Source organism: Etheostoma spectabile, chromosome 15 (assembly GCF_008692095.1).
Source record: "Etheostoma spectabile isolate EspeVRDwgs_2016 chromosome 15, UIUC_Espe_1.0, whole genome shotgun sequence".
NCBI classification, from domain to species: Eukaryota; Metazoa; Chordata; class Actinopteri; order Perciformes; family Percidae; genus Etheostoma; species Etheostoma spectabile.
The window spans coordinates 14,714,484-14,738,379 of NC_045747.1; the positions used below are offsets into that span (position 1 = coordinate 14,714,484).

Genomic DNA, 23,896 nt, shown 5'->3' on the forward strand with positions numbered 1-23,896 from the left:
GGCTAGAAGCAACAGGATTCCTGACTAGATAGGCTATGAGATTAATAAAATAAAATATAAGGTTTGAGTCCAGCCATATATTTTAACACCACAATGCAAAGGGAGATTACGACAAGAGGCCTACATAGCCTGGTTAGTGCTTTCCCCGAAATATAGCGGAAATAACAAATAGCATGTATGTCTAATATGTAAAATGTAATTTCCACTTGATAGCCATCCGGTCTAGTGTGGGTTCATCATTTTTTGTCACAATAAGATTTGTGTAGCCTTCTATAATGGCCACAGGAACGAAACATTTGTCCTATTGTGACACATTAGCCATTTAAAATCGTGTGAACTATATTCCATTGCATTTATTTTTCTCAAACATAGGCTACATTGTAACTTGTTATTCCCACAGACAGTTAAAAAAAATACTGTGGGAAACGCCACTTTCTTCTTTCTTGTTGAACACGCCCCAGTTAGACAACAGAGCCAATCAGCATGCAGGGCGGCAGCTCGTCATAATGCGTCATCATTTTGGCAACACACGCTTGACTGTTCAATCCCACAATAACGTTTAACTTTTTTATTATTATTATTATTAGCTTTATAATGTGTTTACCGTGTTTCTTTCCCAACCTCTGCTAAAATATGAGTAAGATTCTAGTATTTGAAAATGCTTTTTGATTGAAATACCACTTAAAATAATTGCTGCTGGAGGTAAAACTATCATGCTGTTTTTAGAAATAAATGTTTATTTAGAATAAACAGAATGCAATATATGATGTCATGCTTGTCTTTTGCCGCTGTAATAAAAGGCCTGTAACAGCACAAATCTAGTACCAGTGTGGGAAATTTGACTCCAGTTACTATTATCAACTTGACTTGGCTCACTATATAAAGTATCTAGTAAAGAGTAAGCTTGCGAGTGTATATTACTTGTTCAACTAATTTATGTTTATTGCATGATTAACTTTATTTTAAAAATGTATTTAGGCCTAGTTTGCAAAACCAACTTGAACTCCTTGAAGAAAAACTTGTTTTAATATTGTATAACCTTGTTTCCACCCTTCTCTGTAAGTCTGACTCAACTGTTTCCTACTAGGCTTAACTTGTGACTTGAGACAAACATAATGCTTTTGTCACATACAATATTTTGTGCTATATCAAAAAGTAGCCTCCATACACCTCCACACTCCTCCCATTCTATCAAACTCTACAATCTATCTCCTCACGCAGAAGGACAGACATGGGGCACCCTTAATACATCCATGGGGGTATCTCCAGTTGCCTTTTTGTTGTTGTTGCCATTTTCAGCTCTGTTTGTGTTCGCACCTTATCAACCGTTAACTGCTTACTTTTGGCTTGCGCATATTTTGACTTTGTACTTGTTAACATGTTCACATTTCTGGCATTGTGAAAGTTTGGTTTTTGCACTTTTTTGATAACCTTTTGTTTATTTGCACTACTCACTTTCAGGGCCCAGGGGCAGTTGCCTACTTTGCCTGTTGGTAATACAGCCTTGCCATGATTGCAATTTAAAACCCACCATGATCCTGATAGCCTACTTCCGGTGATATCGATGCTGTGTATTCTTTCATTTAAAATGAAAGTCATGTCATATTTAAAACATGTTCTTGTTATAGCTTGTGCAGATTGATATATCTCTTTCGCGATGACGGCGCGCTACCACGACCACAGTAGGCGGGCTGTGTGTAGCGATAGGTCGTTGCTATGATACGGCAAAGATTGACAGTGTTCCGGTTTCCGGTTCATTTCGCTGTGCGCGCAGAAGTTGCTAGTCACAGGAGCCACAATGGCGTTTGTAGTCTCCTTGAGATAGGGCTGTGGATGATATTAGATCCACTAGCATCGCCCTAAATATAGGCCTGGTTGATTCCCAGAGCCATTGATAATAAACTGGAACATCTACTGCACACGAAAATACTATGATTTCTAATCAATATTGAATTTATAGGGGATAAAACTTACATTAAAGGGAACATGTAAACAGTACCAACCGGGTCAAGTTTTCATTTTATTCGAGAAACGAGCGTCTTTTAATGAAGGCATTTGCTTGTTTCTGAATGCTAAGATCGTAATTCTGTGGAATAAAAGCACCTTTACTTAACTTGGCACCGGACAAGGACACCTTTCACAAAGGGACTTTTTCTTTTTTACGAGTCAGCTCGCTAGCCGCCGAGCATTGGCTAGCGGTGCTAGCTAGCTAAATTGAGACGGATACGACACCAAAATGCTCCGATGTTTGGTTGGGATCTTTTTCACTCACTGACTAATTCAAAGTACATACTTTACAGCATTGGAGAACCACCTTGGCATTTTTCTACTTTGACGAACTATGTTGTCGACCTCAATAGAATGAATTGGCGTTGAGGAGGACTGGACGTGAGCGGCCTGGTGTGTTTATTTTGTGTATTTTCTTGCCTTGTTTCTGCTTAGTAACGTTTTTGTTTTGGCATTTGGAGAAGCTACTGTTTTCCTGTGAATGAATTGCCTGGACCACCGAGGCCAAGTCGCAGGAGAGGTACCGACGCCGGCGTGAGGGATGCCTGGGTCGGACCGACACCATGGGACCAAGAGGAAGCCGGAATCTAGCACCAGCGGTGTGCCACACCATACCCAGGCCTCGACTCGTACCTCTGCGGGAGACAAGACGAGCAAAGATGGCAAGGTGCAGGTAAAAGCTTCAATGTCCTCTTCCTCTTCAAAACGCAAACGGCATAAATCAACCAAACATAATCGGGAATCCTCGGCCGCACCGGGAACCGAAGATTTTACCCTCAGCGATACGGCGCCACCTGGTGTCAACACGGTGAAGCCTCTGGTGGAGTATGATGATATCAGCTCTGACTCGGACACTTTTTCAGACCCACCGTCCTCAAGGCCTTCAGAGAGGGGGGGCGGGGACCGACTGGAGCCCTCACCAGACTACGATAGAGACAGTGTCGACAGAGAAGTCGACGGTAGAGAGAACAGGGGCCACAGACACTCCCGAAAAAAGTCCAAGGACCCTAACAAAGTTAAAGACCCTGGGAATGGTGAACGTGGGTACAAGAAAAAGAGCAGCAAAGACCGCGAGAAAGGGAGTTCTGGAAAGAGCAAGGAGAAGGCTGTCTCCTCAGGCCCCTCATCCAAACGCCAGGTCCAGCCAGAGGTTGAGTCTAAACGTGGGGAGCTGATGCTCTCCGCCCAGGTACAGCCTGCAGCCAGTGTAGGTAGCACTACTTCCTCCACATCCTCATCTCGCAGCAAGGAAAGCAGTCGCTCAGGGAAGGCTCGCAAAGACAAGCAACAGCGGAGAGAGGGCCGGGTGGAGGCCAGCCGCAGCTCCTCCCAGAGAAACCGAGCAGACAGGAACCACCGTAAGTCCTCCAAGAGCCACAAGTCAAGCCCTAAGGGCAAGTCTTCGAGTAGGGTTAGCCCTCGCAGAAAGGGCCCCAGCTCTGCTCTTTCGCCCAGTCCCAGAAGAGGGGCTGGCAGCGAGAGTCCACAGGGCAGTGGGTACGGGCAGCAGGGGGATGACAGCTACTCCAGGCGGAGGGTGGCCCAGCAGAGCCCCAGTCCTTATGGGGATATGACCCGCCGCAGCAGACAGAGATCAGACAGCCCCTACGGAAGCAGACACAGGTCCTCCAGCTATGAGAGGGACAGCAGCCCTTACTCAAGGAGACGCTCCATCAGCCCCTATGGCACCCGCAGGTCCTCCAGCACCAGCCCCATGTCTCGGTGAGTATATGTTGCAGGGCAGCCTTAACATCTTGGAGAATATGTTCCATAGCTTGTACTGTTGATAGGGGAAATGTAGAATATCAGACCAGTTTACCCATCAAGCCATCTTTAGTAGTGTTTTGAATAGCAACACACCTAGCAAGTCACATTAAGGGATGATAGGTAGTGGCAAGAGAGGCAGCATTTTATTTTGCAGATACTTTAATATTCATGTTTACATTTAAGTTGTACAGTAGATCTAAGCCATGGTTCTCTTCAAAGGAAGATTAAGGTAAAAACCTGGCATCTGGTTGTGAGAACACTTAACATGGTTTTGTAGATAATAAGATATGCAATACTGTGTTCATATTTTCTTATTGTCATACAAAGCCAGTCATCATTTCCAGTTGCAGTTCCAGTTTCCAATAAGATAGCAGTGAGTCTGAGAAAGTCTCCAAATTCCAGTACATTTTCTTAAGTAATATGCCTGGTCATTCAAATATTTTCTTTAAATGACCAGTACAGTGGCATATATCTGTGACTGGAATGGAGTCAAAGCAAACTAGGAAATTAGACAAGGAACCAGCGTATTTCAAAGTTTTAGATCAAATCTTGTTCAATTCAGCTTGTTTATATCTATATTAACTTCTGTTAGATTCCATGTCAAAAGGCCCACATGGTTTTGTTTTAATTATGTGATCAGTTGCCATTTTATTTTGTAATTGATGTAATATTAAATATAAAACTATTTAAAAATAATAAATAATATCAAAAATAAATATTTTCAAAAAGCATGCAACATGTTGTATCCTATTCTCTGACTTCATGAATTAAATGTGTTTGGCATTGTTTATAGGATTTAAAATAAAAGTTTTCTTTTTTTTTTATTTAGACGGTCTGGCCGTTCCAGGAGTCGCTCCCCTCTGCACTATTCGTCTTCTCGCCGCTCCTCCTCTCGTTCCCGTAGCAAGAGGCACACTTCCTCTGTCGCAGCGGGGGCAAGCTGCCACAGCAACCGGCCCACTAGCCGCTCTCCTCCCTCCTCTCGCCTGCCACTTAACTCCAGCCTGGGAGCAGAGCTGAGCCGTAGGAAGAAGGAACGGCAGGCTGCAGAAGCAGCTGCTCGTGCTAGTGGTGGTGGTGCTTCCCCTCCTCCACCACCACGTAAATCTGCAGGCTCCTCCTCTTTACAGCCCATTAAAGCCGTGGCTCCACAGCCGGAAAGAGACACGGCAGCAGCAGAACCTCTGCCCCCACCACCTGCGCCATTACCCCAGGATGATCCCAATGTGGAAGATCAGGTGACTGCACCACTACCTTCCTCTTCCACCTCCTCCCCTGCACCTCCTCCTCAGCCCTCTCCATCTCTGCCACCCGGTTCAGCCATCCAAGTTCCTCCACCGCCACCTCAGGCAGAAACAAGTATTCAGCCTCCTATACCCTCAACCACATCCCAGGCCAAATCGCCAGCTCCGGTTCCTACACGCAGCCCTGTCCGCCAGATCCCGTTCCACAAGACGTCAACTCTGCCTCTCCTGCCTTTACCACCTGCACTGCTGGGAAACGCTCAGGACAGGTGAGTACCCCCCAACTGGGATACAGACATACATTATATGTTGCATTGGACATGAGACCCAGTGCACGCACATCTCTACGGAGTAAAGGTCACATTTTGTGCAACTCTCATCTTTGCTATTAAAGTATAGCCCACAGTACACACATCATAAACATGGAAATAATGACTTTTTCTTTTGTTTTTATACCTTCATCAACACTCATGTCAAGACAAGGGAATTGAACGATAGTTTTTCAAGACAATACCGGTTACTAGTAGTTATTCTAATGGATATTCGGAACAAATATGCATATACAGTGAAAACGAAAATATCTTTAAGTTGAAGTTAAGATTTTGGAATGTTACAAACTCCAACACAAAACTTTGTTTCAATGCTTTAAGCAATTCTTCAATGAAATAGAAACTTTCAACATAATACCCAGTAAAAAATAGTCAGATGGTGTTAAGTCAGACTCATTGGCGAGTGAAACTCAAGCACAGGGCCGAAGTAGAGCACTTTTTTACCTCATCAGGCAGTACAGGTGATCTGCCAAATAACTGTCTGATTATCGTCCAGGGCTGATATCCCTGCTTAAGATGTTTTAGGACATTACTTTAGATTTAGTAGCATGTAGTGGTATTATTTATGCCTACTTTAAGCCCAATTTAGGCCAAATATTTGCAACGAGACTTAACCAATTCAGAACTTTGCAGTGAAAGGTTGGAGTTGTCTGAACTGGCCCTTCTCAGCTCGACTCAAGCCAGCTGATGGTGGCGCCTGCGACTCAGCTTGTCATAGATAGACGTCACGTTTCAACAGCCAGTAGCGAAGTTCACTGGTCGAAAGGGCAGAGTTTTGGATGGAGGCTCAATGAGTGCCCTCAAGTTAGCTAGAGAATGACTGAAGAGAGGGAGCGGCGTTAAAACAAATCAGGGAATCGGAGAAATAAAACGTTTTTTTGCCTTTTTATCACTACTGGAAATGCAACTGTAGAAAGTATCTCATTATCACTATCATCATTCATATTTTAAGACACTACAAACAATCCTGAAAAGTCAAAAGTTATAAATTAAATGAGACTCAAAGTCATTAAAACATTTTCTAATGACTTTGATTCTCATTCAACTTTATGAGCCGACAGCATCACAAATGCTACTACTTTCTTCTGAGTTTTAAACAAACAGACTTTTAAAAGTTTTAAAGTGCTGCAATGCTATCCCTTCTCTTCATTGAAGCTTCTGTTTACAGGCTTGTGGTGATGCACAATATGCTATAGGTGCCAAATCTATGTTTGATACTGACAATTTGTTTTGTCGTAGTCAAAAAAATCAAGGCAGAGAATTGTGATATCAATTATAAGCAAAATGCTTAATGGCAAGTCTGGATAAAAGCGACGCCCTCGATTTCCCTCTGTGGCTAACGCCTGCCGAAAAAACTTTTTTTGGATTTTGTTGGTGGCACTTTGCCTGCCTCTCTAATTAATTACCCTGTTACACATGGTCACGTTCACTTTCCTGTAACCACACACCCTGTAGCTACAATTCTGAACTGCTTGATTGTAATTTGGTTTTTATTAACAGATCAGCATGAAAATCATAACATACTTTCAGAAATAAGCGTTAATGTTGTCATTTTACTTATATACAGTATGTTTACTGGTCGTTACTATAAACATGATCATAAACGAAGAGTAAGAGCCACTTTATAACTTTGATAATAGATTATCACAAAGCTCCTGTTAATGTTAGGTTGCTTTCACACCTAAGCAGTTTGGTCCATTTTAACCGAATGCTGGAGCCTTTAGTCGGAGAACGCGAACCGACCCAAATATAGGAAGGGAACCAGAATACAGTGCATTGACAATTTTAACCTTGCACACAGTTTTTGGGCTTATATATGATTTAAGGGATGATAACTTTTCAAATTGATAACCTATTAGGACCGTACATCGCTAATTGTCTGTGTGACAAAAAAATCAAAATGTCTGTCTCTCTCTCTCCCCCATATCATTGCCCGCCCACTCCGTGCCTGCTGTCTTGTAAGCGGCTCATATTTTTTGCCTTCTAAAATATTAGAAATAGTACAGCAAAACCAATTTTTTTTATTAATTAGGTGTTGACACCAGGGATTGTGTGTGAGTTTCACTCAAATAAACAAGCAACTGTTTCAACCGTATGACATTTGTTTACAAAATTTGGTGCATTTGACAAAGTCTTAAAGCAAACTGAACAAATGAAAAATGTAACAATTTTGCAACTTCACCCCTGAATCTCACCAAGTCTACCAAACTGTAGATGAAAGCACCCTAAGGCTCATGCTCTTCTCCTTCGCACCTATAGATTTGCATGAGTGAGCTGGGTGAAAATATGGTGTTTTGGGCACACAATCAAGGAGTGCATCTCAAGTACATATCTAGTATGTGCTTCTCTTATGTCTCTTTAATCAATTATACTTTTCTCTAAAACGCTTCTGTATTTTGCACCGTCAGTCCAAAGAAGTCCACCCCTCCTCAGAGGCCATCTAGGAAGGAGAAGGAAGTTCGCAGCCGGACGTCACTCATAGACCTTCCTTTACCGCCCACCTTGCCTGGAGGTGACTCCTCACCCCCACAGTCCCCCATGCGCCAGGCCACACCGCTACCCCAGGCAGTCCTTAAGAAGAGACCAAAGTCAGTTTCAGCTTCTTTTATTACTCACCCACTTCCAATCTTACTTCTTTTAATCCCACATTAAGTCTAATCTGTTTTTCACTTTGATGGTTTACAGGATTTGCTGCCCACGATATGGTGAGCGCAAACATACCCAGAGTGACTGGGGCAAACGCTGTGTAGATAAATTTGATATAATTGGCATCATAGGGGAAGGCACCTACGGCCAAGTGTACAAGGCTAAGGACAAAGACACTGGTAAGGGAATATTAACTTGACTTCAGTCACTGTAGTACTGATGTTTGGTGTTCTGTTAAAACAAGCAAAAACTTAATTCTCATGTGACTGGTTCTTAAATTACTCTTTTCAACATGGCAGGTGAACTGGTGGCTTTGAAGAAAGTGCGTTTGGACAATGAAAAGGAGGGTTTCCCTATCACAGCCATTAGAGAGATCAAGATCTTGCGGCAGCTCAAACACCGCAGTGTGGTCAACATGAAGGAGATTGTCACTGACAAGCAAGATGCACTTGACTTTAAAAAGGACAAAGGTAAGAGGGTTAGATATTATCTGCCAGGGCTGGGTAAAATGGAAAAATAACAGTGCTGCTCCGCTGCTTTCTGACTGAAACTTCTGTTCTTCTAGTTATAATAAGTGACAAACAGGAAATGTTTTTCACCAGCTGAAAACAGCAACATGTCTGAAAGAGGCCTGATCATGGTGTGGTTTTTCTATCCCCCAGCGTTGTGCACATGGCTCAGGGCAGTAGTAATACTCATAGGAAAAATTAGACCATTAAAATGTATACAATCAAACTAATTTCTCATATAATAGTAAGATCTGTGACAATACCTTGTTTTTACAAACCACACCACGTCCAAAAAACAAATTTTAGAAATTGTCATTTAAAACTTGAACTTTTAAGATAATTCACAGTTGAAAGTAGTTGTGAATGACATTATTAGATCATAAACGATTAACGTGTCTCCACAATCTTTCTTTACAGTGAGATTGCTCGTATCATGCCATCAGCAATGTTTCCCCTGTAAGCAAGTTGCAGCCCTGCTTCTAAATAATTAGCACCACTGCTGTATACAAATCTCCCCAAATGCAATAAACTCGCTATCGCTAGGCTACTTTAAGCAGCCCGAGTCTGGAACGAGCGAGGATTATGGAGCAAACACCACCAGACGTTGTCACTGTTAGCAGTCTGTTATTGGTTGTTTTGAAAGCTTGTGTTTTCACTGAGTTGCCTCTCCACACGGATCAATTGCAGGAGAGTAAAGTGAAGATAATGTTGTTGGTAGCCTACCTGTTAGAGACAGGCTTGGTTGGGTGCCCAGATAGCTCGGTATGTAGCGCAGGTGCCCATATATAGAGGTTTACTCCTCAACGCAGTGGGGCCCGGCTGAATGCCCCCCCCCTCCCATTACATGTCTTCAGCTGTCCTGTCAATAAAGGCCTAAAAACTGCCCAAAAAAGAGACATGCTTGGTTGTTAATGACACACTAAGGGCATGCAGTTAACACGCTTGTCTTAATCTTATTTAATAAAAAATGTAATCATGGCATTAGCTCCTGGTTTTCTTAACTACTCTTTTAGAAGAAGGAAGTGACTGACAAACCAGCTTTTAAAGTTGCCTATTTTCTTTTTAAATAAGTGCGGTGGCTCTCATTCATGCACCGGAAGAGTGATTATGTGGATTTTGAAAAGTAACTAATACATATTTAAAGAATTTTTTAAATAGGGAAATTAGTTAGAGTGTAGTGTTCACTAACTTTTAAAATAGTCTTTAGGACTAACATGAAAAAATAATCGTGATAAGATTGTGATCCTGCCTAATATTTTTTTGACATTTTTCCCACCCTTAGTTGAAAGTATCACATCCTCGTCAGTTCAAGCAGAATAGATTGGGAGTGATTTGAATCTGATCAGAGCAACTTTAAATCAGTGTATCAGGTTGTAAACCTTGTTTCAAAATGTGTACTTTATTATCAGGGTGCAATATCTGAATATATATTCAAATTTTATTATAGTAAAATCGATTAAGAAAATTACTATTTGAGCGTGGGGAATAAAATATCAGCCCTAGGGCGAATGTCTGCCTCACGTGGCCTGGGCTGCTGTTCCCTAAACGTTGAGCTCCCTGTCTAAGTAATGACTGAGCCCAGCCAGTCGAGAGATTTCACAGTGGGTGTGTTGATGACGTTTCTATCATGTGGCTAGCTCTAGCAGAAGTAAACCAACGACAAAAGTGAAGAAGACGCCACAAACACGTTAACGGAAATTTCTAACTAAAGCAAAGACTAGAAGACGACTCTTCTGTTAGTAAGAAGCAAAAAGCAAAATCGCACATAACTGCAAAAAACAGAGGTCGTACAAATTATATTTTGTAACTTAATCACTAGCTATTACATTAAACCCATCGTGAATGTCAGCGTTTATAAGGGCATACAAAATGTATTAAATTCCTTAGAATTTGTATTTAATTTTCTAAAATATTGGTTATTTAAAAAAGTGTGCAAATTTTTGTTGTATTTCTTCTCATGCTCATTTAACTTTGTATGTTCAAGTTAAAAAATACAAATTTCAAAATTTAGAAGCTTATTTTCTGCATTTTCGTTGATAATCCTTAAATCTCATGATACCATTATATCGCAATCAAAGTATTGTCAATCGCTATATGACTTTTTTTCCAGGTTGTGCAGCCCTAATTGGAACGTCATTTTTGGCCAATTTGGACAGTCCTCGGGCTGACTACACAAACCTAGTAGATATATTTTTGCATAACTAAGTGATGTATGCATGGGAACATATTCTTTTGCAAATGTTACTAAAGTAAACTAATGTTTAGCACCATCAGATTTAAAGTAGTAGCTAAACCATTCTTGCTTATGAAGAAAATATGGAAAGTTTGAAGTTTTTTTTTTAAATTATTCTACTTACAGTGATAATTCACTCAAGCAGCCCTTCTTTTTTAACCTGCATAGAGCAGGGTAGTAGTTGGCTGTGCATTGGTGACAAAGCACAATAATTGCCCTGTTCAATACTCTCTGAATAGTATTCTAACCTGCTGAAAAGCAAATCTAAAGCTATTGGTTAGATTTTGGAAGCTGGTAATAGTACATCCAGGGTTTAAAGTACTCCAGCCTGGTGCCGGATTTAAAAAAAAAAAGGTTTAGGCTCAGAATGTTTTTTAACTTTAAGCCTGTACATATTAGCCCTCTTGTCACAGGCTTACTTTTCTAACCTCCAGACTTCTGAATACATCTTCCCCTCTGTGTTTAGGTGCTTTTTACCTAGTGTTTGAGTACATGGACCACGACCTCATGGGCCTGCTGGAGTCAGGCCTGGTCCAGTTCTCCCATGAGCACGTTCGCAGCTTCATGCGCCAGCTGATGGAGGGTCTGGACTACTGCCATAAGAACAACTTCTTGCACAGAGACATCAAATGCTCCAACATACTGCTCAACAACAGGTAAGAAACAGAAGACATGGACACCAGAAATAAAATTGTGTGTGTGTGTGTGTGTGTGTGTGTATGTGTATGTATGTATATATATATATATATATATATATATATATATATATATTAGTTATGTTGTGGTTAATTTGCAGTAGCAGCTAGGCCATCACCAATCAGTTGTTTAGCAGTAACTGCGGTTTCAAGTGAATTTTAATGCATCAGTATCACCTACAGGTGTTTTGATCTACTTTTTATTCATGTTTGTTTACTTTAGTATTTCCGATCCCTTTACACAAGTGGACATTTACAATATCCGCTATAATGCAGCTTTATCCACATCTACAACTTGGAACATTCCTGCAGATGGTTTTAAATGCAGCTGTAGTCTGTAAATACTGTAAACTCAAAACCAAAAGCTGTCGAAAGCTAACTTTAATGATTGCAATGCAAGTGTTTTTTAGGTGCGTCAGCAGCAAAGATAATTACTTTGAGCTACTTCAACTGGGCGCTTCAAATAACAGCAATGAAAGGAGCACAGCGACTTCTCACAGATGCTTGCTCAGTTTAATTCTGCATCCAATGCATAAACATTACAGGATGCAAGGAAAAGCTGAACGAGCTTCAATAGCTGAGATGCTAATAAAAAAACAGCTGGAAAGTGGGTCTTGCTTTGGAATGGTGCATTTAGAGCCAGTAGTGACCTGAATCAAAATCTAAATTTTTTTTTATTTTTATTGATTTTTTTAATTTCCTGTAATGGAAAGTTTCATAATTTTCTTTTGTTTAAATGGAAACTAGTTATTTAAAATAAGCTGCCCTGCCAGGGAGATGAGTTCTTTTATTTTTTCCCAGGGTAAGTTACTGTCTCAGTAATTTGGAGTTGATGACAGAGGTTGTTTTCTCATGCTTTCTTGATAGTGTTGCTTCTGATATAGAATTTTTTTTGTTTTTCTGTACAGAGGTCAGATTAAACTGGCTGATTTCGGTTTGGCCCGGCTTTACAATTCAGAGGAAAGGTAAGTGTTTTTTTTCTTCTCATAAATGTATGCAATGTCTATGGTAACCTCATCTGTTCATGTCATGTGTTTATGATGATTGAAGCATTAATTCAACCTCACCTTAAGCATGGATATCCTCATCATTTACAATGAATCTCCACTAGATGGTGGTGTCTGTCACAGTTTTGTCCTTTAGAGCATGGGTCTTTGACTTTCTTTAATCCATGGACCCCTTAACTGAAAGAGAGACTGAGCAGGGACCCCCCTACTACATAAATTGAATAAAATTAAGTCACATTTTAAACTGGGCCTGCAATAATGAATAGGACGGCCCAAAGCCTTTATACACACTGTACTTTTTTTAGTGCATAGAATATTAAGCTATTAAAATAATTTTTGTTGGCATGATTTAAAAACAAAAAAATCATCTTTTAAAGTTACACATACACACAGTGAACACTCAGGATTAACTGTATCTTTGGATAGCTATCTTAGGAACAACGTTACCTATAGGCCGATCAGTCAATCAGTGGGGATTGATATTTGCTAATAATATGTTGGATTCTTGTTAAGACATTTACATAAAATAAAAAAAATAAAAAATAAACTATTATTTGGAGGACCCGAACCCCTAGGGAGATCCCAGTTAGTGAAAGCTGAAATGTTTGTGTACTCTGGACATATAAACTTCATGAATGTGTACTAAGTCTCACCGTGCTTTCACTTTTCTTTCCCTCAGTCGGCCGTACACTAATAAAGTAATCACACTATGGTACCGCCCCCCTGAACTCCTGCTGGGAGAGGAGAGATACTCTCCAGCCATTGATGTATGGAGCTGTGGGTGAGTATGTCTCTAGGTGCATTTCCAGCCACAGGTTCTTTCAAAAAAGTCTTGAAATATCTCAAACATTTTTACGCTGGGCTGAGGTGTTTGTGATCAGCAAGTTTCAGCCAGCCCTGCTGTCGGACACCAGGCGGTGGGCTTTGTGCTCAGCTGGCTGAATTAAAGATGCTACAGCGACAGTCTCAGGTGCTGCTGCCGTCTGCTGAAGAGGCTCCACTACTCTCTTGGTGCACTAGCAAGCAAAAATAGTTTTCTGACTGGAGAATTGGCGCCATCTGCTGCTTATCTTGATTAAACCAACTCCCAATAATCACATAACAATAGTTGATGGAAACAAGCATTCTTTTGCTTTTTTTTTGCTGAATCTCAATGAAATTCAGATGGAAACCTGAATATTGTTTCGCATTGCCAGACCTACCTCCATAAAGGAGGAGGATGGTCTGGCTAGTCCACACAACATTCTGGGACAGGAGGAAAACATGCTCTGGTTCATTGGCATTTCTTTAAACCAATCACAATCGCAATACCGGTGCCTCTGTAAAATAGCCTTGGGAAGGAACTTGTTTTGGTGGAACATGTGCTCGTTCAAACATTGTTTTAGTCGTGCAACAGAAACGCCGATTGGACAGATAGTCTAGCTAGCTGTCTGGATTTACCCTGCAGAGATCAGACCAGAGTTTAGAATGCCAATACAAAGAAAGCAGAAGGTCAGGGACATCAGGCGGATCTTCTGGCATGTGGTGGTTGTTACACATTCTTTTCACTAGAGCGACTTCCAACGTTAGACTGGCCTTCCGAGGGACCAACATCATGGCGCGTTGCATTTCTGGCACGCCGCTCTCTTTTTACATTATTTTCCACCACAAACACACAGCGAGGAAAAACAAATCAACAGAGAACTCTAATAAAACATTATCTAACAAGTGTATTGATGCGGCTCCGTTGTAAAGGGTAGCAGTGCTTGGTTAGCACAATGACATCATGTTAGAAAGCACAGCCTGTCATAAACTAAGTAACAATAGCAATAGCCTCGATGCTAACGGCATTGATAACTAAGCCAAACGCTGCTGTGCTCCCAGCTAAGCTCCTATAACTTGCGATGCAGTTTGGAAACCAGAATTAGCTAACTAATGATAACATAAGCATTTTGGCTTGTTGGATGTCAATTTTAAAGTCAAGATAAAACTATTTTCCATCTTCTGATTTCCATCCGCAGGCTGTCAATTCCCCCTGTACCAACATAACGTTTGCTTACAATGCCTTGTGTTTCTCCCTCCCGTAACTAATTGTTCATCAGACGTGACATGAGAAGCGTGAGATTCGCTAACGTTAGCTGACCTATTTATTAACAAAAAATACATTTGAATAGTAATTTCAGCATTCAAATGTGTTGATTTATTCAAATTATGTTCGACTTTCAGAACTTGTTCCTACAGCCGTAATACTCACATCTTATTCTTCTTTATCTATGGTTAATTATGTCAGAATATAAATGGGAAATCATATGGGGTATGTGTAACTGGATATGTATCTTAATAAATTAAAGATAGTATAAATTATTGGTAATCATACTGTCTGACAGAGACATTCCCACTTCGACACTGTGTTTTATGCTTTAGTTTAAGCTTGGTGAGTGGAAGTGTAGATTTTCTTACTACCTCTACCCGTTCTCTGTGATCCCAGGTGTATCCTGGGAGAGCTCTTCACCAAGAAGCCCATCTTCCAGGCTAACCAGGAGCTTCTACAGCTGGAGCTCATCAGGTAGGCTGTCTTTTCTTGAAAACAACACCTCAAGTAACCTTTGCTGCAAACCTTCACACCTCATTTTCTCTTTCTTCATCACTTCTTTGTCATTTCCCTCAGCCGTCTGTGTGGGAGTCCCTGTCCTGCAGCCTGGCCTGACGTCATTAAACTTCCCCTCTTCAACACCATGAAACCTAAGAAGCAGTACAGACGGCGACTGCGGGAGGAGTTTGCCTTGTACGTAGCCGAGCTTCCCCAAAGTAGCAGTGATCAGCCCTTCATCTGTTTCTAGAGTTGAAAAATCTCTCCCCTTCTGCACAGTTTACCTACTCCTGCCCTGGACTTGCTGGACCGAATGCTGACCCTTGACCCTGCACGGCGCTGCACATCAGAGCACGCTCTTAACAGTGACTTTCTGAGTAATGTTGAGCCAAGCAAGATGCCGCCACCAGAGTCAGTAGCCCCATGGCCTCTGCTTTCACCTTTTCATCTATATTGTGTCAGATACATAACAGATTTGTTTTCTCGTTGTGAGAGATGATGGGAAAAATATGTAAATGCACACTGTGTATACTTTGTTGAATACTTTATTTTGCTGCTTATATATATTTATATAAGCGATCATTTTCTTTTATTTGATTACAGATTTGTAATTAATGATTGTGCTATAATGTTTGGTTTTTGTTTGCATATCTACCTTTCTGGCTGTGTCTCCAGTCTTCCTCACCATCAGGACTGCCACGAGCTGTGGAGTAAGAAGAGAAGACGTGCACGTCAGAGCGGGGTGCCCGAGGATGTGCCTGTGCCTAAAGTGCCCCGTAAGGATGTGACTGGGACCTCCAGCGGAGAGAACAGTCGGACCCAAAGCAGTCCGGCAGGAGCCCCACCGCCTCCACCTGGAAAACCACCCTTCACAGCCAATTTAGAGAGTGAGTTGTCAGGTAACCGCTGCATCCCAAAAGCCTTTAGCAGAACATAAGATAACTCAACTGGGGGGGGAGACTTTATAGCAGCGTTTTCTCATTGTCCCATCTTATGCCAAATATGTACTTATTTGTTACCTATGTTGACGGAGATTGGGGGCAGTATGCTAACCTACTGTTTCACTGCAAGTGAGAAGTGACTGAGATTGATGTCGAAGAATGTTGGAGCTTTTGTTTGCACAGTATTGTAGTTTCATTTCATAGTTTGTATTCTGGTTGCGAAAATGTGTTTTAGGCCTGGGAGTTGCTGCAGAGCAGTTGAACCAGACAGAGTTGGCGGTGCTGCTTAACCTTCTTCAGGGTCAGACGGACCTCAGCCTACCCCAGGTGGCCCAGCTCCTTAACCTCTCCAACCCAGAGACTCTCTCCAACCCAGAGACGCTCAGCCAGTCGTTGTCTGCCCTCAGTGAGGCCTCTGACCACCAGAGGGCTCCAGAGGACCAGGCCCACTCTGCTCCCAGGTCTCAGCCCCCAGAGCCAACTCCCGAACCCCAGGAACTCTCGCCGACATCTGGAGACCCACTCAGCCAGGAAGACCAGGCCAACCTGCTGGCTCTCATTTTGGGCCACATCATCAAGCCACAAACCGAGGAGCAAGGAGATGAGAGCAATGGCGTCCAATCAGAGGAGGCATTAATGCGCGGCTCGTCCGCCTCTACTACTGATCGCAAGGGCAAGTCTGGGTTTAGTCTCTAGAGAGTGACAAAAAGGGGGAAACCAAACCAGGGTCAGGTGAAATTCTCTGCAGACTACACGGATGAGGAGAGCAGGGCGGAAAACAAACAGAAGCTGAGTTTTTGTACTCAAAATTCCTGTATACTTTATCAAATTAATTACACTTTAGACTACCTGAAGAAATCAACAAAACTATCAATTAACCAAATGTATTTGGTCATTAGACTTATGCATCCCCCACCCCTTACTTTATCCCTCATGTTTCCTTAAAAATGCACGCTCACTATTATCCCCTTTTACCACCTCACACATTGAAAAATGCAGTACCTCATAAAATGTTTGGAGCGTTTGTCGTCGCACGTAACCAGGCACAGGTTTCGGTGCACATGGACATCTCTCTGGTGTACTCAATAAACCAGAAGAAAGTTAAGTGTTATTAATTTGAGTGAAAAGTTTCACTCTATATTGTTTCCTTCCACATTTCTCCCACTTCCTTGTTTCTTTCTCACAGTCTTTGTTTCTGTTTCTGTCCCATCTCCACACATGTTTTCACTTCATTTTCATTATAAAGCAGGTGTCATGGTTTCTTCACAGGAAGAGATGTTGCTTTAAACAGTCTGTAATGTCAGCCTTTTTATGAAGAAAGTGATAATAAATTATCAAGTGAAAATAAATGTTTTGAATCTTTAGACCTCACCTGCATGCATTTCTTTTAAACTTTGGTTTGTCACACATTTTTTTTTGTTTTGTTTTAAACTGTGCACTCTGACGCCGATATTAATTAAAAAACAAAATGTGATTAGCAAGTTGAATAAAACTATTGACTGTGCTGCTGACACTGGAATGGTAACAGTTCTGTTTTCTTCTGGTTATTTCTCCTGTCAAGGCCTCTGAAACTCTTTCTGCCTTGTTTACCTTGCACCGCTGTAGATTGTAAAAGAAACCCGACACTAACCTGGTTTAGTAACCTTGTCATGACCTTTTTATAGTGCTTAAAATTCTCCTACATAAGTCACCCTTTCTGTTCATCCAGCTGTACATGCCCTTCCTAATGTTTTCTTACTCAGTGCCCACATTTTTTCTTTTGCACTAGGTGGTTTGGAGGAAAAACAAATACAGATGCATCTTTTTTTCTTTTCTTTTTTACATACATTAATGCAATTATTTTTTGGAATCATAGTGAATAAATTCAATGCTTTACTATGTTTAGTAAACACTAACAGTGATGACTAGACACATTAAAACAGCATTTATTCAATTTGAGATTTGAGATTTGCTATATCGGAATTGGTGCATGATTGTAGAGTTTTTTTAATAGGCTAGAATAAAATTTATTTTAAGGTCTGAATATTTTTAATATTGCACCATATCTACGCAGTGTCTGCTGGTTAACAAGTTAACTTTATTGCAGCAATACTGACAGATGTGTTTTCCCTTATAATGGTAGTGAAATGTACTTCCTAGTTTTTGAAGAGACACTTAAAGTGCTCTGCTCCCCCTCTTGTGGTGAAGGTAGGGAATGTCAACATTGTGTAACTCCATGTCAGGCCCATTTCACAAAAATACCTTTTTACTTTCCCCAACTGCAAATCAAACAGAAGATGACCAATAAGATTAAGGCTTATTGTATGGATAGTCCACAGTGAATTTAAACGTTATTTGACAAATGAGATCTAACCAATTTTTCCTCTGTCCTGTTTGGCCCCCTCAGATGGTGCAGCATCCAAAAGGAAACGGCTTGGGGCCGACCAGGTGCCTTCATCTGTTGAGCAGCGTCCACCTTCTCCACCTGGGCCACCTCCATCAGCTCCCCTCCTTGGAAATGCCCAGCAGGTCAGGTCTGAAACCCAACCCAGCCAGGACATCAGCCCTGCCGTGGCAGCTGCCTTGCTTCAGCTCATCTCTCAGCAGGACTCGGAAACTGGGGCCCCACAGCGCAGCAAGGACCCATCTCCTGTGGATGCTCTGGCCCGGGGACAGTCCGCTCCATCCTGGGTTGCAGACTCTTCACCGAAACCATCAGCTGCAGCTGAGGCCCCAGCAGGACTGGGGACTGCTGCTTCTACCACTGCAGCACAGTTCCCTAAGGACCAGGACCTCCGCTTTTCACATGGAGCTGCCCGCTGACCATCAATCATCCTCTGAGACAGACCTAGGTATTTTGGGGCAGATCCAGCAGTCCTGGCTTGAAGGGAAAGGCAGAGGAAGAATGCAGAGGGACACCTACACATTATGAATCACTGGAACAGGTAGCTAAAGTTGAATCAAAGCTTTTGAAATTGAATGTCTGAAATTAAGAAATTATGGGCATTTTCAGGTTATGAACCTTACTGCCCTCTGAACAAGCTGTCATATCGGAGGGCGTATTCGGACCTGGGGTCGGTAGGACCTTTAACAATCCATTTAGGGACAGTCACCACCCGCAATCCCTTGCTCTTTCCTTCCACTGAAGGTGCTGACTTGAATGAAGTTTAGCTATCAAATCGAGTGCCATGCAGCTGACACTCAACTTAGAAAGCAACTGTGATCTTTTTTTCTTTCTTTCTCCAAAACAAATGATTGTCCAGTCCACTGCAGTGCCCACTAACTCACCAAGTTATCAGTGTTTTGGAGAATGAAGTAGCTGTCCTCCACTCTGTGATGGAGTGATGTATGTGACAGTGTGACGGAAAATTAGGTGGAGCTAAAATACCGTGTATGGGTTAATTTGAGGCAGTTAGCACACTGATAAAAACACTGGAGGACCATGAGTTTCCCATTGAACCTTACATGCTGCCTGGCTAGCTCCCCTGTTTTCAGCCTTGTGCCTCCTTTGTGACCCCAGCGACCCCTGAATGATCTGGGCCTAGCAGGGAAGTGTAGGTTAAGTTTCTGCTTTGGATGGCACTTATCACAGTGTACATCTGCAGGACTATATTTTTTTATTTTTACTCAAAGGCTGTTCCATATTATATTCTGTCATCAAATCAACTGAATTGCAATGTCTTCTTGGCCCACATGAATATTTTTCTTCCTTCACATGCAGCTAACCTCTGTGTCCTAAGCCTGCCATTCGCAACTTTCCTGTCTTGAATATGGATTAAACCACTACATTACAACGGGCTGCTTCATCATACACACGCTATTCTGCTAGTTAAAGTATGAAGTGGTAACACACACACGCATACACACAGAAACTGACTTTTCCGGCTTGTCCTGGTGGGCTGTGAAAGCCTCAGCTAATATGTCATTGCCTCCCAGCCAAGTTGTGCAACAAAAGCTTTTTCTTTTTTTGTGGCAGTTATTTTCTACATAAAGAAAATAATACACACTTAAAAAAATAATGGTCCATGGTTCTGTTTCCAATTTTCTTTTTTTGCTTTTTTTTTGCTTTGGAAAAGGAAATGGAGGAGAAATGGTTTCATGGTGTCTGTAAAAAGAAAAAAATATTTTGTAATATATGTTTTCTTGGTTCAGTTTATTAAAGGAAGTAATGCGACCAGTTGAATTGTCTATCCTCGCGTCTCTGAATGTTTCTCTGAAGTTGCCACTAGATGGTAGGCATTCACTCATGCTACCACTCAAACTACTGGAAGTCTTCACAGTCAGGCCTTGGCAAAGCCTGATCTATCTGGGCTAAATTACACACCCGGTTGCTAGAGTTTCTTTTCACTCTTAGAATCTGGAAACTCATCCTTCATTCTACAGTCTACTAGAAACCTATCAAGCAAGTAAAGTAATTGATCATACAAGTACAATGATTAAAACTGAATTAAAAAAAGTACAGGTAGGCTAATTCATATCTGTAAAATAAAAATACAATCTAAATAACCTAAATCTAAAAGAATATGCATAACTACATCTTAAACATGGAAAATAATTAAGATTAGAGTAAATTGTTTTCAATCCTATTTAATTTTTTTGTCATATCCAAAGTGCTTTACTCAGTCATTTCTTTACTTAAGACCCAGAGTTTACATGTTTACAAATATCAATGTGTTGTATGTTCTTTTTCTCTTTTAACTGACACATAATCTGTTTGCTATCATGCTTGGAGGCAAACAGTATTGTTACAAATCACGTTTGGCTTTTGAACACATGGTTGGAGGCTTATTTAAAACACTAAAGACGTGTGGCAGTTGGAGTGTATAGTTTAATTTTTCCTGTGAAACATGTTTTATAATTAATTGTTTCCTATACACTGCCTAATATTTGCAAGTATATGACTGATCCTGTCAGATAGTGATGTAAGGGGCTCTGTGTGCATCTATCTTATTTATGTGTTGATTCCATTACCACTTGGGTTGATCTCTTTATGAAGATCCTGACAGGCAGACAAGGATCATAAACTGTCGATTGGCAAAGAGAGAGAGAGAGAGAGAGTATGTGTGTGTATGTGTGTGTGTGTGTGTGTGTGTGTGTGTGTGTCTGTCTGTCTCTGATTTGTGTGTGTGTGACTTGTGTGCGGCTGTTTGTTAGGATTGGCCTCATGCATATCCAGACCAGATCCTCACTTGGCAGGCTTACAGAGCTGCTTACCCCTCTGGCCCACCAAGCAGCTGAGCCTTCTGGGTGAGAGCTCCTTTCAGAGTGGAGGCAGTGGGAGGCTCACCTGCCCTCTAGCACAGGCCCAGTGTGAGTGAGAAGAGACAGTGCCGTGTGTGTATGAGGGTGTGTATTTTTCTGTCTGATGCTTTCGCCCATCGGGACTCCAAATAACAGTGAATGTGCCCGCAGGGAGTTTCCAGAAGTAGTGGGCAATGCCAGTGCCAAGTCACAGAGACTAGACAAATAAATCAGGACTGAGGAGTGACGAGAGGGAGGTGCACGAGGCTGCGCCATCAATCAGAAAGGCACCTTATGGGGAATGCCCATAAATGTGCCACGCTGCCAGTCTGAAGCACGTTCTCGCCATGGCAGACGACGACGACGGCGGCGGCATCCAAAATGGAGCCTCCATTTTGGATGCTGTCGCTTCACTGTCAGCTACAGTGATTTTGGAGGACTTCCAGGCAAATAATGCATTGACCGTCTACTTCAGTCAATTCATCCAAAATTTCTTCATGCACTTGTATTTTTTTTGCATCACTTCTTGGTCTAATTTTCTCAGTCCATGTGCAAGCTGATTGTTAAAGCACAGATTTGAAACATATTTTACCACCATCTTAGCAGCTAGCTATCCTTTGTCCACTATGTGAAATCTGGCAACCTTGAACAAATAGCAGCTTCTTCCAAATGTATGTAAAATGATGTACCCAGCACTCACATTACACATCTGCCAGAACCCCAACTGACTACAAAGCACAGAAGAATGTGTATCCTTCTTCTTGAACATCAGCCGTTAGACAAAATGCTGATGGATTTTGGGAAATATGTCTACTCTGCTAGCCAGAATTGCTAGCAGTCAATCATAGTTTATTTGTTGTTGTTGTTGTTGTAGAAAGTCTGACTTGAAGCTGTGAAAGTGCATAGTAACTTTTTAGATGCAGAAACTTTCTAAGCCACAAAGTTCATTGTCGTTTTTCAGCTTGCCACAACAAACAATGTAAGAATCTATCTAAAACTCCTGGCAAATCAGTCCGTCTCAACTGGTGCTACATTTTAATTTGGCAGAAAACTCACTCAGGATGCAAGGAAAAGAAGAAGAGGGCAATCTGGGATGGAGACGGTGAGATTGATAGACAAGGAAGGAGGGCAGACTGACTGGCTTTGGAGGGGGAAAAGTAAGTCATTTTCAGTGGAACGAAACATTTAAATGAATATTTTTACGAAGTGTAGACAGTTTGTATTTATCCAGTATTTAGATAAGTCTTATGGATGGCTTGAAACTCATTTCTTTTCACATTCAGGTGTATTAACTCAATCCAGGATAACAATCAAAAGTGCAGAGTTTGAGCTGGAGATGTGACTGCTGCAGGCTTCTCCAGACAAAACATAACTATGAATTATGCAGCTAAATCGCTCCATAAATTCAATCCCTCATTTTTTTAATCACTTTTACTCCTTACTGTTATAAAATTCTAGATTTAATTTGAAGGTAAAAAAAAATAGGATCTGCACTATTAAAATCTCTTAACGGACTCTTTAAAACAATTTAATATCTCTTGCTCCAAATGGTGTGTGTGTGTGTGTTCCTTTGTGTCTGTGTGTGTTCCTTTGTGCAATGTAAATCTGGGCCGCTGTTGTCTCTCTGTGCCATGCTATGGTTTGATGTTGAGTTTGATGACTGAGGCTGTTTGATCAGTGACTATGTGTAAACTCAGAGAGGGGAGAATGGGACTCCCGCAGTCCCACATCTAAGACACACACACACACACACACGCAGAGTGATCAGCTAATGGAAAGCATGAATAGTAAACTGAACATGTAAAAATCAACCGATTAAAAAAATAAATAAATACTGTGTGTTTATATAGAGTATATTATATTTTTTTTGAGGGGACATTTAAACCCTGTCATCCATACTTGAACAACAGAAAATGTATATATATTTCTTTAATTATGAATGCATTTAGGGTAGTGAGCTAATTGTGCTGTCTTCATCAGGTCCCCTCTTTGTCTTCTATCAAAGAAAATTTTATGTCAGTTATTTCATTTATGGCTACATCCTTATTTATGTGATATTTCCAAAAATGATTGACTTTATCCCAGCAGTGATATATGCTTTAGTGCTGCAACAGCATGCTTTATTGATGCCATAACACCATCTCCATTTCTACCCAGTTTATAGTTTTGTGAGAAACTGCTGCCACACACACTCATAATTTCTTTATCGCTCAACAGCAGTGGGTCCAACCAAAGAGGTTTTAGGAGGCCAGATGATACATATATGTGTTGATTCCCTGCTGTCAGGTCATGAATCCAAAAATAATCATTAATTCCTTTGGTTTAAATTCAACCTACACTGAAGAGTTTTTTTTTGTGTTTTACATCTGCTCCATTAATAATCAATAATGGGGGGAAAAAAGCTCAAAAGAGAAAAGACACTAGCTTTAAAAACAATCTTTCTCTGACCTTTTTACTGTTACCTCCACTTCCGACACAGACACATCACCCTCTCTGCATGATGCAGCACTTTTTGCAAACCAAAGTACTTTTCCAAGGTCTAAGCATCTCATTATTGATTCAATTCAAAGAGCTTCATTAGCAAGGCAAAATGATTGTCTGTGTGTGTGTGTGTGTGTGTGTGTGTGTGTGTGGATGCTGCCGCTTTAAGGGCAGAGGGGCTGGTGGGAAAGCAGTCATTGAGGGTGGTGGAAAAGGAGGAGGGTGGTGTTGGTGCTGGTGTAGAGGGG

At 41.4% G+C, this 23,896-nt stretch overlaps 1 protein-coding gene across 2 annotated transcripts; it reads left to right on the plus strand.

Annotated features, from left to right (window-relative positions):
* The first annotated feature begins 1,716 nt into the window (after window positions 1–1,716).
* cdk12 (cyclin dependent kinase 12) lies at window positions 1,717–20,106 on the plus strand. 2 transcript variants are annotated; one of them, XM_032536965.1, is made up of 14 exons: window positions 1,717–3,729; window positions 4,604–5,287; window positions 7,756–7,935; window positions 8,033–8,172; window positions 8,293–8,463; window positions 11,202–11,391; window positions 12,339–12,395; window positions 13,117–13,218; window positions 14,905–14,982; window positions 15,085–15,201; window positions 15,286–15,417; window positions 15,682–15,893; window positions 16,183–16,620; window positions 18,334–20,106. In XM_032536965.1, exons 1-14 carry the CDS (start codon window positions 2,549–2,551, stop codon window positions 18,747–18,749), a joined length of 4,098 nt encoding a protein of 1,365 aa, XP_032392856.1. In that variant the 5' UTR covers window positions 1,717–2,548; the 3' UTR covers window positions 18,750–20,106. The 2 variants fall into 2 exon arrangements, with proteins under 2 accessions (XP_032392856.1, XP_032392855.1); XM_032536964.1 differs by having other exon boundaries at window positions 1,718–3,729; window positions 15,682–15,905; window positions 18,334–20,103.
* The last annotated feature ends 3,790 nt before the right edge of the window (window positions 20,107–23,896 follow it).